General features: G+C 40.7%; 1 protein-coding gene across 3 annotated transcripts in view; it reads left to right on the forward strand.

The window, feature by feature from the left end:
* Positions 1-15,705, forward strand: part of caln2 (calneuron 2) — a 54,169-nt gene that overhangs the window by 32,910 nt on the left and 5,554 nt on the right. For all 3 annotated transcript variants that reach the window (XM_035435008.1, XM_035435007.1, XM_035435006.1), the window contains exon 5: positions 12,955-13,111. In XM_035435008.1, coding sequence (XP_035290899.1) covers positions 12,955-13,111 — 157 coding nt within the window. The remainder of the gene's footprint in view (positions 1-12,954; positions 13,112-15,705) is intronic.

Here is a 15,705-nt window from a genome sequence, read left to right on the forward strand (position 1 = left end):
TAGAGTGTGGCTTTGAAGCCCCGTAAATCAGAATCTCATTTAATCCCTGTTTCCATTAATCTTTGATTTCTATTCCTCGATGCCAGGGTTATGTCTGTTTATAATGATTCAACAAATCAAATGTGAATAATGCATAAACAGCATTGATTTTTGAAAGAGAAGAGAAATATCGCTGTGCATCTGTTAGACGCAGAGAGTGTGCGTTTATCATCTGCTACAGTACATCGGCATCATTCTCTTAGGAACGTTAATGCTGCTCTTGGAATGAGCATCATTTGCTAGTTCTTGATGCTCACAGTAGCATAAATGTGTTGAAATGAATGATAGCAATTGCACCATTGAACTGAACAAACACACTTTAGCATGCACAATCCAATTTCCTCCTTGCAGTTTGAACTCTGCATGAATTGTGCATGTGAGTTTTATTCAACTGTTGTTTTAAGACAGCCTCTGGCCAATGCTCTGAAAATCATCCGAACAATTTTACTAATAAATTATGCACATTTTTGCTCATACCTGTTATTTCTAACATCACTCCCCCACCCCATCTAAGTTGCCAGTCAAAGGAATCAGCACACTTGTTATAACAGCCCTATGTGATATTTCGTCCACCAAGTTAAGAGGTCCCCCTTCAGTATTCCTGTCTCCCTTTCAATGTCCATGCATCACTGTCTATAAATGCCATCAATGCGATGTTGCATGATTTTCAGAGAAAGCATTACCACTTTGAACTAATATCTTAAAAATATACTTCTGATTTTTTCATATCAAATGAATAACTCACTGAAAGTGAGTTGCTATTATTATGTCAAATAAAGCCTTATATTATTGGCACAGACTGCATAACAATCCATACCAGCAGAGCGATAGACTGCTCAAAGCATTTGCTGGCAGTTACATTATACTATATTAAACAACAGTGTCATCACCTTGAAAACTGCCAGCTTATCTGACCAACTCGCTGTGCTGCTGAATGAGGAAACCTAGTTCATGGCGGCAAGCTGACAGTTAATGTTGTGCTGTACGCCTGAGATGCAGTCTGCCAGTTGGAAGGACTGGCTGGTGTAATTTTTTGCAGTGGGGGCGGCTGGCTGGGAGGGAGATAATTTTTTTTTAGTCATATTCTTTCTGTCAAACATGCCCTGAATAAGAATGAGAAACAACGCATCAGGCCCGGTTGATCAGTCTCAACCACCATGATAATCGCACTACTCGAAACAGCCGCATCCACTTCAAGCAATAACTGCCTAATGTGACTATTTCTACATCATGACAGTGTCGCTTGACAGAGGATTATGGGACATTATTACTGTGGCGCTGATCTACTTGATCTTAATTTTGCCTGGTTCACATGCTTTTGTTGGTAAAAAATTGAATAAAAGGAAGCCATTTTAGGTGGCCATTAGGGTGCCTGTCTATTACAGATATTTGTGTACAGTGACATAGTGGTGACAGCTGTGGTGAAAATCAAGGAGGCAGAAAACATTCCCATGTACTGATTATTGGTCTTGAGCTGATTTTAATCATTTTCCTTGATTAACAACAGCTTCACAGCCCACGGCTTCTTTCTTCACATCCTGTTAGGGAGATTATTATAATAATATAATAAAAATTCAATTTAGAAAAATCTGTTTCATTGTAAGTATGCCTAATGAAGAAGGATACACCACTCAATTAACTAGCATGTTCGCTGTCGGCACAACCTGCAACAAAGGCCTACAAAACCTGTGCTTCAAGATGGTTTAAATGACAAAATCTGCGTATTACAGATCTTTGGCATGTGATCACCTAACCTAATTGAGGAGAACCAGCATCTGATGGTATTGAGTATTTTGTGACTTAATCGCTGTGTAGCTACTGAAGGAAAATGATTGAAAACAAGTTGAGACCAATGATCAGTTTAAGGGGAAGATTTCTGCCTCCTCAATTTTCTGTATCCCTGTTTTTTCTCATGATTTGCCAGCTTGGCTGAACACACCTGTGCTGTCACACCTGAGAAGGAGTGAGACAAGCTGAGTTTATTAATATTTATGAAGAGCGAGCAACAATAGCGAAGAGCCATTCCTTATTGTAAGATTACCCGGTGCCTTCGTTTTTTTTACGCTGTGTATTTTAAGCAGTTTCCATCTCCATCATAAGTGGCCATTAAGATGAATCGCGTGTTGTGCGAGCTATGTGAAGCCAGGTGACTCATGAGCAGGAAGAGAATGAAAATAAAAAAGGGGGGGGGGAGGGGGGTTGTTGCTGAAGGGGAGTGTAATGGAAGCGGGTTTCTGCTGCAGGGTACCAGGGAGCCCTGGCCCAGAGCTGTTTGGTGATTCTGTGTGAAATAAAGATCACAGTGAAGAGACTGAGGTGAAACAGGGGACATTGGAGGGGAGAAAGAGAACAATTCTTTTGTGAAATTAACAGCTGCATTTTCATAATAAGTAAATAAGTTTATATGCGAGAAAGGCAAACCTTGGCATTCTAATAAGAATTAGGAGCACATAGGTGACTCACTTTCTGTTTATATTTCCGCAGGTAATTTGCACATTTCTCGGCAGAACATTAAGCACTTGTTTTTTTTCATTCCCCGAGTGAGCACACAGTACATTTGATTCTGACTGCATCAGAACATTTCCCACCGTGGAACCTTGACCAATAGCAGTCGGGGAAAACAGGTTTATGCATTCAATCCAGTTGTGAGCCCCACATTAAGAGCCTTTTGAAAGTGTAGCACATGCAAAAATTATGGAGAAAAAAATTTTGGGCTGACAACAGAAGGTGGCATTTAACACTGGTCCAGAGGCTCATCGGATGCATTGAGTAAGGCTGCGCAAATGGACATGCTTTCATGCAAGGGCAGACATACCTGGAGAGCCAGGGTAATGCGTTCAGCGAGATGACAGCATGCGCATATTAAAGCTGGGGTTTGATAGTTCCAGCGAGCAAAGCGAGTGAAGTTTTAATGGAGCTGATTTTAATTTCAGATATGGAAATGGGGCGAGGAGAGTGTGCTGACAAAGGCCCCTACTGTTGGGATGTGTCTGCATTGCTTGTAGAGATTGGGAGAGGGAGATTCTGTGTGTGTGTGAGAGAGAGAGGGAGAAAGAGAGAGAGAGAGAGAGCGAGAGAGAGAGGAATTGAGGAGAGAGATTATATTTTCAGTCATTATGTTTTTTGCCACTTTCTGATCCCCCCCCCCCCTGTTTTTTATGGTATAGTCAGTCTCTTGTGAATTTTGCATTGCTGAAGTCAAATTAATTTCCTGTTGGACTCAGTATTTAAGTGAAAAGACTCATCTTCTCTCACTGTCTCAGAAGCTGAAGTATGTGGAGGGGGGGGGGGGGGTGTGGAAAAATGTAACTTCATGTTCAGTTTAAGCTTAAAAAGTGCTGGTTTACGTATTCCTAGTCTTAGTTTCTTGTCTGAAACTGAGGCCCATAATCCACAACCAAAATACATTTTCAAATGTCTGTCCCTTGGAGACATAGGAGACAAAAAGACCTTTGCAGATCCACTGATCCTTAAGCTATCCGAACGGTTTGAGCACACGAGATGAGTGAAACCGTGCAGCTTTACCTCTTGGGAGGGAGACTCATTGGTGACGTGCTTTGCTTACAGAATTCGGTGTTCAATCCGAGACAAGGAAAGCAAAAACCTGGAGAAGGATGCCAGTTGTATTTTAAAAGTGCAAAAAAAATATCTTTCAACTTTTTGATCAGTCACATGGATATTTTTACTTTTCCAAATGGGCGCTGTGATTATACGTATCTCGGCTCATTGAAGTATAAACACAGTGAACTCCATGTGTGCTTAGATTCCTTGGGTTGGCTGCCATGGAGCCCATAAATGTGGTAGGGTCACTGCATGTTTAATAATATGAAATGGAGCTCAGTGATGATCCTTGTGAGAGGCTACGTCAGCCTTGCTCTGCAGATTCCTGTGAACTCCTGCCCCTTTGGTGTGACTGGCAAGGACAATCTGTTCATAATATCACAAAGCAAAGCACTTATATGTGAAGCCAGTAATCCCAAGAATCTTTCTCCCAAGAATCTATGATGTCAAAGTATGTGTCATATATTATGTGTTGAGTCTGCCATCCAAACACATAAATATCAAATTACACATAAAATTAGGCTTCATGTGAAAGTTACAATAATGCATGTACATGATGATGCTTTACATAATCGTTGCATTATCTGTGTGTATTTCATTTTTATCTCATTTCTTTATTGGAACATACATGAACTTGTTGCTTTTTGTAAATTTCAGGTGATAAGAAAAAAATAAATGTGTTGGTGTTGAGTCAGTTTGCTGTGGGAGCACAGTGTGGGTGGATGGTGTTCATTTGTATCTCGCTTAGAAGACTTGGGTTTGTACAGTTCTAAGGAGGAAGCTGGAAAGAACAGTCATCTGCTTTGTCACCATGACGATTTGTTTAATATCTAAATAGCATAATCCCGTGGAGGATGCCATCCCACTTCCTGTCTCATATTTATGGGCTTAGCATTTTGAACCACAAGCATCCATTCACGCAGACCACTCTGCAGTCTCAATATATTGAATGGGGGGAGATAAATTTGTTTTATTATGTTCTCTTAATTATCACTCTGTCACCTTTAAGCGGCATGACCTAAAATGGCGACACGGTTACTCAGAAGCTGAAGTCCCTGCCACGAGGCTTAATTACCGGACTTTTGCTGTACAACTTGCCCTATCACAACGTTAGATAATACTGGCATGACCCCTTTTCTGGAAGGGGTACCAACAGCAACGGACCATAAATAATTAGCCTACTTGGGCTTAAACAATGCATTAAGCATCTTTAATAATTTAGTTGCTGTATACTGTACTAGATGCTCCTGTGTGTGTGTTAGATGGGGACATAACAGTTGAAATTGACAGGCAAACTTGTATTTTATCAAAGGCGATTATTTCACGAGCCATGCTGATGTCTCATGCAGATGGCATCACAAAGTTAAGCAGCGGTCTGGTCAGAAATTATTTACTCTGTCACTACCTGGCTCGATAGCTGAACGGCCTGTAATGTTTAAAAAGAAACCAATAAAGTGAGGGGCAGGTAAGAGGAGAGGAGAGCCTTGTTATTAACACATCATGATTAACCCATCTGGACACCTTCTATAAGACTATGACACTTCCGTCATCTGCCTGCCATTGATAAAAGGTCAGTTTCACCTCTCATCTCATCTCTCACAGGAATAATATTAGCACTGAAAAGTCACATCGAGCAACCAGTAACAGTATTAATATTTCATCACCTGAAGCCGGACCGTGTGACCATTGTAGAAATATTGACAAATAACCAGGTATGAATTTTCTCATCTGCTTCTGAGCATGCTATTGGTTATACAGCATCCCACCCCCTGTATACCCTGTGTAGTATACAGCAAACATACTTGTCATTGTCAGCTCCTTTGATTTGTTTAGCCTGACTCCATTGATCAAATTCAATGGGTTTCCTCATGTAAGATTGTGTTTTGTTCTTTTATTAATCTTCCACCTAATGATGTGTTAGCATGCCTCGGTAATGAAAACATTAATTATTCAGATGACTCTGTGATCTTGAGGGATTGATAACCCGCCACCCAAATTCAATGCGGCACAAGTTCCACAACCACTACCTTAAAGAAATTAAATTGTTGTTGTTGTTAAATCAGACTATATCCTTGGTCACATTCAGCTTTTGGTATGATATTTAATTGATACTTTACTTTCATACCAATGCTTTTGGGGCACATTGCAGTACTGCAGTTCTTTCAGGAAACAAAATCTCAATTAAATAGCTATGAGTGATGTAAAATACTTGTACAAGTGTGTCAGGTTGTGCATCAGAATTCTAAAAAGAAATGGAGGTATTCCATGGACAAACACATGCTTGTACTGTATATCAAAATACAGTAGATGAGACGCATACATACAATATATGACCAGAAATATCTGGACACCCCTTGGTCTGGAGCTGTTTTTCATGGTTTGGGCTTAGCCTCTTAGTTCCAGTGAAGGTTACTATTCCTGGTATTATTTCTCGCTCTCTAATTTAGATTATTATTGTTGTTATTATTATTAATATTCCCTTTGAAAGAATGGTAGTCATAACACTTATATTATTAATGTAGATTATTTATTAAACAAGTATTTACTCTTGTTCTGTTGGGTTGTGGAAACAGTTTAGAAGTTGGTCTGTCACAAGTAGTATTTTTTGATCACCTGAATTAGTTAGGATTTTGCATTATTTATTTCTGTGAAATACTTTCCACGCAACCCTGTAGCTGCTTTGAATTGGCGGCCTGTTGTTTTATGCTCTGAATTTAGTGGTGCGTCTAACTGAAAGTAATGCTGTCTTAAACCGAAGTGGCACGCCTAAGTAAAGGGAATTCAGCCTGGATTCAGCCATTAATAAGTAACTTAGCGATTCTCCTTTTCTGCTGACAAGCATGACTGCCCTCGTTCCTACATCAAAGGTAGCCTACAGTATATATAGGCCCAGAAGTCACTGACAGAGCTGTTCTGTGCCAAACCGATAAACAGCCAGAAGCATGCTGAGCCAGTCAGGAGCAGTGTCATATCAAAAAAATGTTTTAGCCCCATTTGGTTGATGGAAATATGAACTTTTTCTGGCTGAAACATAAAGAGAAATTTCACTAGAGAATCACGACACAACACTCAAGTGCTCAAAGTTTCAGAGCCATCGATGTTGCCTGGCGACATGCATAGCCATCAAGAGTAGATAACCTCAGCCACCTTGTCAAAATATTAGCAGCAAAAGAGGCTTTCTCAGCAGTTTTTAAAGTGACTGCTGATTGCATCAGGCTGCTGTCATTTTTGGTTGGTTTTTGAAGTGAGAAGTTAATCTGCCGGCCTGTTGACCCTACTTGAAAACGGAAGCACTTTGTCTGCCCTGTACTGTCACCTTCAGAGAAACTAACATATCAACGGTTTTGTCACATAGTGTGTAAAGCCAGGCTGTGTGTTTACAAAAATGATAGAGTAGAATGTTAGCTACAGTACTGTTGTGAGGTACAGCACCTCTGGTATGCACTGGCTTGTCAAATTCTCTAATGGTAGCCTTTGTACAAATCAGTATACTTTCAGACTTAAACAGGGTGCATTTACATGTCTATCAATGAAGGCTGCCAAATTTTTCACTGAAATCATTATTCGGTTTTCTGTTTATTGTCCATAACAAATTCAGTTATTGACTATTGGCAATTTGTATCTACATTTGTCAATAGCAGGTGCCAAGAGGGTGTGTCATGATGATCTCAAGGACAAATTAATTTAGGTTACGTTAGAGGTTAAATTCATGAGGATAATTCCCATCGTTCACTACAATACATTTGTGGCTGCCTAAATAATGTACAGCTAGGCTTTAACTGAAGAAATGGAAACAAAAAGATGTAATTTGTTTTTTTTTTAATGAAACCACCTGAGAGAGCAGTGCAGCATAATAAATATTTTTAAAAATTATTAAATTATGTTTTACATACAATCACAATAACTGTATTTATTTTTGAGGTGATTCATTTGAAAGTATAAATTTGAATACATGTGTTGACCTACATTGATCACATAAGACTAATGGAAGCAAAACAAATTCCTGTATTTTTTATAGCACAAATTACAAAAAAAATAAATAATAATAATAATAAAGCAGTCATAACTTGACATAAGCAGACAGTGGCAATTTGTTGCCATTTTGTCACATGAAAAAAAAATTGACACTGATGCTCAGCATAACAGGTACATTGCAAAAATGAGCAAGGATAATTGGGCTGTTGGCCTCACTTAAATTTTTGTATTGGTAGTTTGACATTAAACCCTTAGGTGCGGGGTCTCAGGGGCACACACCATGACAGTTCACAGAGCCAGATTAAAAATTAATAAAGGAACAAGACCAGGTCAAAACCTAGTATATGGCTGGACCTCTCCGGCCGACCAATGGTGTAACTTCATAACTCGGCCGACCAGTGGTGTAACTTCATCACTCAGTCACTCAGTCAGTCACAGACATTCGCGTTTGTAGGGCTGGCCCCGCTAAAAAATAAAGCAAATAAAAAAAATCTATGCGACTGTAGGATGCTTGGAAGGACAGGGTGGAACAAGTGAACACCTCCATGGCCTGAGCATGTCCCTCATTTCATAGGTTTGATTAAAAAATACACTGTTATAAATTTAACATACAGTATGATTCTACTCTTTGTTATCCAGAAGACCATCTTCACGAGATGAATGACTAGTGGTTCTGTGTCTGCAGTCTGTCCTCATCCGAGACGGAAATAGAGCACAGTGCCTGAGAGAGGTGTTTGATGGGAAGGGAAAAGCAGGACGTAGGCTCATGCCTCTAATTCCTCTTAAGTAGATTGATGCACAACTTAACCAGATCTGTCAATAGGCTCCCTGATGTTCACAGGCGGCTCAATGCAGCGATCTGTGCCCAGTCCCGTCTTTGACCTCGGGTGACAGAGAGCGATGCCAAGCCACAAATCTTCTCTGATTGCACATCATTAGGGTTACTGTTTTCAAAAGACAAGGTTTCTTTTTTACCTGTTTTTTTTCCAATATTACCCATTAGTTGAGTTGTTAAGACATCAATTGTGTCCTGTGTCTTTTTTCACACTGTCTATTCAGTAGTAGACAAGACAAAGAGTTAGCAGAAGTGCATATGACTTTTTTGAATAGACATGGGGCTTGATGTATTCTGCTTGTTATCAGGTGCTTTGCCTTTCCTCAGACCATGGGAAAATGCATAAACATGGACCCACACTCTAGCATAACTGTCCATGCAAGATTTGCAATAAAAGTCCTTGATCACAGCCTGTGTTTGTGCCCGTGCTGTGAAGTATGAAAGCTGCTCAGTCCCCTTCCTGTAAAGTTTGTGATGACTATTCATCACCCACAGGAATAATAAAATAGGCATAAGACAGACCTGGTGTCATCTTACCTGTAGAAAGGAGACAGGAGCTCCACAGGTCAAATAAAACAAACTAATATAAAAACACAGGTGGTGACCAATGGATACATTCTGGTCATACTTATGGGCTTGGTATTAGCAGGAAGTGGTTTCCATCAATCACTGTGAGTGATGTTCCATGATTTCTCACCAATGAGCTCCTCCATCGGTTTCAATGTATATGGTAATGTCATCTTATCATGATTCTGTTGTCACTGATCACCCATAAGATCACCTCACCAGAGCAGCATTACCAGCTTGCATTAGGGAAGCAACCTTTTGCCCCAACAGTCTGCAGGTTGTTACACTTGGGTAAAAAAATAAGACAACCGAAAAGGATATAAGAGAGGGACATAAGAAGGGCAGGATTGGGCATGGTACATCAGGGAGGAGAGAGGATGACACAAGTGACTGGTTGTGCATTACTTGTGCTGTTTGTCCTATCTGTGCTTTTCTATTTGACATTTGATCAAATTCAGTGTGAACAATTTTAATGGACGCAACAGGTATGCTTGATGGAAGACCAGGATTGTTTTCCTTTTTTCGTGAATGGGGTAGGGTGGCCATATGGATGCTGAACTGGATAGCTGAGAAGTCCATTGCTCTGCTCCCACATACATCCTGCACATTTCACAGAACACGCCTGATGCCCAGACACTCTCCTTTTCTGCAGAAGATGAGAAAACTAGCAGCGAGCCTGGATTAGTATGCTGCCAGCATCTCAAGCTTTTCAAAGCCTTTTTCAATCTGCCTTGGACAGGGGCAGGGTGAGGTGCGAGGGCTGGCTGGTGGAAACAGCGCTGTCTTCGCTGGTGTCCTTAAAAGAATCCTGCCATTGCTAAGACTCGATATTGGATTGATACTGAGTGTAAGGCGCAAGCTGATTTGTCATAGCATCAGTGTGGTTGACATGATGTCCTGTGGAGGCCAAAGTACTTCACAGTCCTCCACTTTGGGTGCCGATGATTAGTTTGAATCTGGCATCCCTGCTGCTACACAGAACAGAACAACGGGCTTGATCCCAGATGTCCCAGGCCATGCCACCAGGTCACTCCCAGTTCTGCCTGCCCCACCCCTTTCCTCGCCCATGTTCTGTCATCTGACCTCTGCCTCCCCGCACCTGCCTGTCTTCAGTGTCCCCTTCCCATGAAGACCCGCCTCCATCCCTGTCATTACAAAGCCACTGGTAGATCTCAAGCACTGCACAGTGCTGAACCTCTCTCTCTCTCTCCCTCTCGCTCTCTTTCTGTCTCTCTGCACCTCTCACTCCTGTAGGTCACCTTCACCTGTGAAAAAATAAATAAATGCAGGAAGAAAAATGTAAAAATGTCAGAAATTAAAATAGAATCATGCTATCAGTTTCATAGCGTAAAGACATAAACAAATTTTCCACTGTTTGCGCTCATCTGAAAAAAAAAGAGAAATTTAAAAAAGGATTATGAATCAAATCTCCCTGGCATTCCCTTGAGTGAATTTTGGGTCGTGTGAAGGTCAGGTAAATACAATTAGGGCCTGATCATCCTCTGTGAGAACACGCTGCTTGTGTCCCAGAAAAACAAGAATGCAAAGCTGGTCTGCTTGGCTGATGATTACAGTCTCAGTTGGATATAGCCATGAGCTGGGCTGGATAAAGACCGCTTAGAGCAGGGTTGTCCAGTCTTATCCAAAAACGGCCAGTGTGGGTGCAGATTTGTGTTTTAGCCCAGCACTATGGCCACAGTAAATGGCATTTCATTTGTATTTAATTCTGAAGAGTGAAACTTTCTTCTGATAGCATGCTACTGAACTGGTATTCTGGTGCAAGGATTATTAGAATAGGGTTAAGACAGACTGATATGTTCAATTTTGGGAGCCAAGTAGAGTCTTACTTATTAATTATTACTTAAGAGGAATTTTTATTTAAGTAATCAATTATTGAATTGTAATTGTCTGAACTGATACTCTGTGAAGTGTGTGATTACTTGTTCATTGCATTTTCTATTATTGTGGCTGCTGCCTTGGCCAGATTTCCCTTGAAAAAGAGACCTTTTTATCTCAAAGGACTTCATGGTTACATAAAGGTTAAATAAATTAAAAAATATAGTAAATGAAGCTGCTTACTTCCAGTGTGGCCCCAAATAGTGGCGATATGTCAAGATCTGTCTTCACATTACTTTGAATAAGCCTCCTGCTAGACCTTTCACAGCAGGAGAAAACGTTGTTTTACTGTGGTGGCACACAACCAGGATACTGTATCAAGGGAGACAAAGACATGCTTTTTCTGGGCTTCATGGCAATTTACAAGCTACACTTTGTTAATAATTAAAAACCCAATATAATAAGCAATTTACTTTATTTATGCATTAAAGAAATATACTTGTCATTTTGAAAGCATATGCGTATATTCTCATTCTGGCGCTGGCAAATGTTTAATTGCTTTACATGTGATTTATTTCTTTTCTTTTCAAGCAAATTTAAAAGCCGGAATGCAAATACATATTCATGTGGATAGATAATTTTCCTCAATTTGAATTTCCTCAATGTGTAAGTCTGGTAGCTGCTTGTATATCTAAGGTTTTCACAGCATTCTGCGTTTTCAAATCTGGCTGTTTGCTTATAAATATTTTGTTTTTAAAAAATGTTTTCCAACAACAGCAGTATTTCTTCACTTTACAACTTCTCCCAATTGTTTTTGTTTCCTGGTTCTATTGTGTGGCACTGTCGCGGTCCAAGAACATTATTTGTAGAAAGATGCTGACTTGGCCAGTTTCCCAAAACTTTTTTTTCAAAATTGGTCGTACTTAGCTCCAGAATATATAGTATTTTTGATGGAACTCGCAGGTGGTGCATCCAGACGAGGCGCTAGCTCTCAGCACAGAGGCGCTCGCTGGAGCTTAGCTTGTGGACTGTGAAGTGCGTTATTGTGCGCACCCTCCCTGATAGAATGAGGACATTGCAGCAATGCTACAGCCCTTCATGCACGACTGGGCATCGTAAATTGGCAATTAAAGAAAAATAGGGAGAGAAAATATGTTTCAGAAATGTATCTTATCTTTGGCAGTTATTATTTGTTTTCAGTCATACAAAGGCATTTAAAAAAAATGAATTTGGCACCCGACGTGGGCCTATGTTCAATCCCCACCCTAACTTGCATGGTCTGATTGGCTATCTGAAACTGTAGCCATGTTCATGCATGATCCCACTACTGATTCAGGGGAGTGTAGACTTCCAAAACACGTTGTGTCTTCAGCTTGCTTCTTTTCACACTGCAGCCCAAAGCCAAGCTTGCATAGGGCAGAATTGGAGGAAGACCTTTCATATGCAGCTTTTGAATAGAGTTCACAGGCTACCGAATAATCAGCAGGGGTCGCTAGGCAACAATAAAGCATGGATCCATAACCGATTGGACCCTTCTGTACCCTGAGCGACGCAATTGCCAATTGTGCATGGCCCTATGGAGCTACCAGCCACAGTCAGCACCGGCGCAGTCCGGATTCGATCCGAGACCATGGGGCTCATTCATGCTTCACAGCATGAAGGTGGCAATATTTTAACCCTCAGAAAAGAGGTCTAACAGGCTAATTCCACACAGAAATGAGTATCAGTTAGTTATGGGGCTAGTTATCTCACACCGAAAAATGTATCTGACAAAAAAGCGGTGATGACAATTCAATTGGAAGCAGATTTAGGAATGAAAGAGCCTGCTTCTCAAAAGATGCTTGCATACGAGTTCACCGGAAGCTGCTCATTTTTCTCCCACAAGAAAAATAAAACAAAACCGGCCAGAAGGAAGGAATCAGACTACTTGGAATGGGCACCTCATAAGCACAAACTGGGCTTCTTTTTTTGTTTCTTCCCCAAACCATTTTCGTCTCTCTTAATAAATCACTTACAAAAAGGGATTGAAGGAAGGATTGTGAGTTGCGGCTGCCATTGTACTCTGCGTGGGCTGAATTTGTTTGTATCCGTTTTTCCTTCTGTGTGAATTTTATGTTTTTTTTTTTTCCCCTTCGTTCTAGTTTGACATGCAAAGAATAACGCTGGAAGAACTGAAGCACATCTTGTTCCATGCCTTTAAAGACCACCTGACGATGAAGGACATCGAAAACATCATCATCACGGAGGAGGAGAGTCTAAATGAGAACTCCGGGAACTGCCAGACAGAGTTTGAAGGAGGTGAGGGGAGACGTCCGGTGGGCTGGGACGGCTTGCCCTCCCATGACCATTTGCTCTTTGTGTCTCTTTTCCTGTCAGCAGGAATTTCAGTCTGCGTGCATTTGCCAGCGTCAGTTACTGTCAGAAGAATGCCTTGTAATTTATTGATGATGCGTGTCGCTTACCTTGTTTTAAACCTTGATTATCCATGCTGTATTCAAGTTGTGCATGCTGTTTTCTCATTAAGATAAAGTGAATATGCTTGCATAATTTTCCTAGGTTTTTTTTTGTAGTTATAAAAATTGATTGTGCTTTACATTGTACCTATTAGCTAGTATTTTAGTGAATTGCGAGTGAATTTTTTGTTTGCTACTGTTTGCTTCTCTGCACAAATTATCTGACTTTGAAAATAGGGCTGAATGGTCATGCTTTTGATGCATACAGCAAGACAATTATGCTAAGGAGTGTAGAATTTCTTTGCATGACCATAGATCGACCTCTGTCCCCAACTTATATTCTGACAATAGCAACAAAAAAAAAAACAGTTTATCCGACCTTTATGATATCCACAAATGGCATTTCATTACATTCAGCAAGGACAGAGCAGACTATGAGACACAGATTGTGTGAGAACCTGTCTGCACAAGCAGTATGTTAAAAATGTGAGCGGAGAAAGGGCAACATTGTTCCACGATTTCCACATTATTTATCCATCAGGCTGAATTTTTTATTGCGCCTTTCACATTAGGCCTACCCCAGTGCTCTCTGTACACAAGGGATTGGAGATTAGAGCTACAATAGTGATTAAAAATAAATGAGAAATATGAAACATAAGAAAAACAGAAGGCTTAATTATGTGAACGGGCCAGGAAGTGGGGAAAACAATTGATGGTTTTTTCAACAAAGCAAACTGCAGAATGGAATGAATAACAATGCTGACGGTAACAAAAAAGCTTTCACAGTTGAGTCTGAGCCTGCTGCAAAATAAAGATGTGCATTTAAAGCGTGTGTGTGTCCCTGTGTGCATGAGCAAGCGTGTGTGTCTGCGAGTGTGTGTGTGTGCATGCGTGTGTGTGTGTGTGTATGTGTGCGCGTGTGTGTGTTTTGCATGCATGCGGGGGCAGGGGTATGGGTGATGACTCAGCTTGAAACTGTGTCTGATGCTGGGGTTAGGGTTGTAACCCAGCATGCCCAGAGAGTCAGGACCCCCACTTTGACTGGCATGGGATATGGACCTATGCTGCCTGGTAGTCTTATCTTCACTAGTAGGAAGATGTCTGCAATGTTGAATCTCTGCTCTGTTCTGGTGCAAAAAAAAAAGTTTTTTTTATTCCTTCACGCTGGTATGAATAATTAATGAATTTATGTGTGCATGCCATATTCTTTCTCCTGCATTGTTCAGTCTCACTTTTGAATTCTGGGGTATGTTTTGCTCACTGCCTGGCCTCTCAGGCCCCATGTTGAGTATTGTGCTGTCACTTCACACTAGATTGGCAGTAAGCTGTGGTGAACTCTAATGGCACAGAGCTTTTATCAGTAACGGGAAACAGACTCTGGGAAACAGTGCCGTGTAAGTACATCCTCGTGTAACTACTTAAAAGGTTAGGGTTTAGGTAGGCGTTGGCTTTGGACCTCTGTTTAGGATCGATGATATAGTGTAAGTTGTGCCTCAGGAGATTGAAAGGGGTAGCATTAAGATAATGCATTCTTGAGGAAACATACCAGCTAAGGCAAAAGGTTTGCGGTATGTTGGGGAAGATTCCCATTTGGTTGTGAATTAAGATTATAATGAGAACCTTTCAGTGTTCCCAAATGGTTATGTCAAGGTCACAGAAAACATTCCATATATCCCAGCAACATCCCCTGATGGATATCATTTAGTCAAGGAGGATACGTGCCAAAAACATTGAAATAATAGAGAAGAAAAACCAAGACACTCTTTCATAGGACATACTTACTAAAATGGCTTTGGTCCATGTCACATTCCAATGATGCAGTGTATCTAGGTTACACTCCTTTCAATATTTTTCTTTGTTTAATATTTAAATAATGTTCCAAATGTGAGTATTGAAATGGTACATTTCTTTAACGTAGCTAACATTCCTGATAAAATTTACATGAATGATCATCCACAATTTGAATTTTTTTTTCCTCGTGACTTAAAGATAATGTTCAAGGAAGACCCAGAAAACTGTACAAATGCACGTGTTGTTAATAATAATTTCTTAATTTCGTAATATACACTCACCGGCCACTTCATTAGGTGACAGGAGTGGCACCCGGTGTGGTCTTCTGCTGCTTTAGCCCATCTGCTTCAAGGTTTGTCGTGGTGTTTCGTTCAGAGATGCTCTTCTGCATACCTTGGTTGTAACGAGTGGTTATTTGAGTTACTGTTGCCTTTCTATCAGCTCGAACCAGTCTGGCCATTCTCCTCTGATGCCATTCCCCATTCTGATGCTTGGTTTGAACTTCAGCAGATCGTCTTGACCATGTCTACATGCCTAAATGCATTGAGTGTCACGCTGCCACGTGATTGGCTGATTAGATATTTGCGTTAACGGGTGCAGTTTGCAGTTGAACAGGTGTACCTAATGAAGTGGCCAGTGAGTGTATGA

Source organism: Anguilla anguilla, chromosome 9 (assembly GCF_013347855.1).
Source record: "Anguilla anguilla isolate fAngAng1 chromosome 9, fAngAng1.pri, whole genome shotgun sequence".
NCBI lineage: Eukaryota > Metazoa > Chordata > Actinopteri > Anguilliformes > Anguillidae > Anguilla > Anguilla anguilla.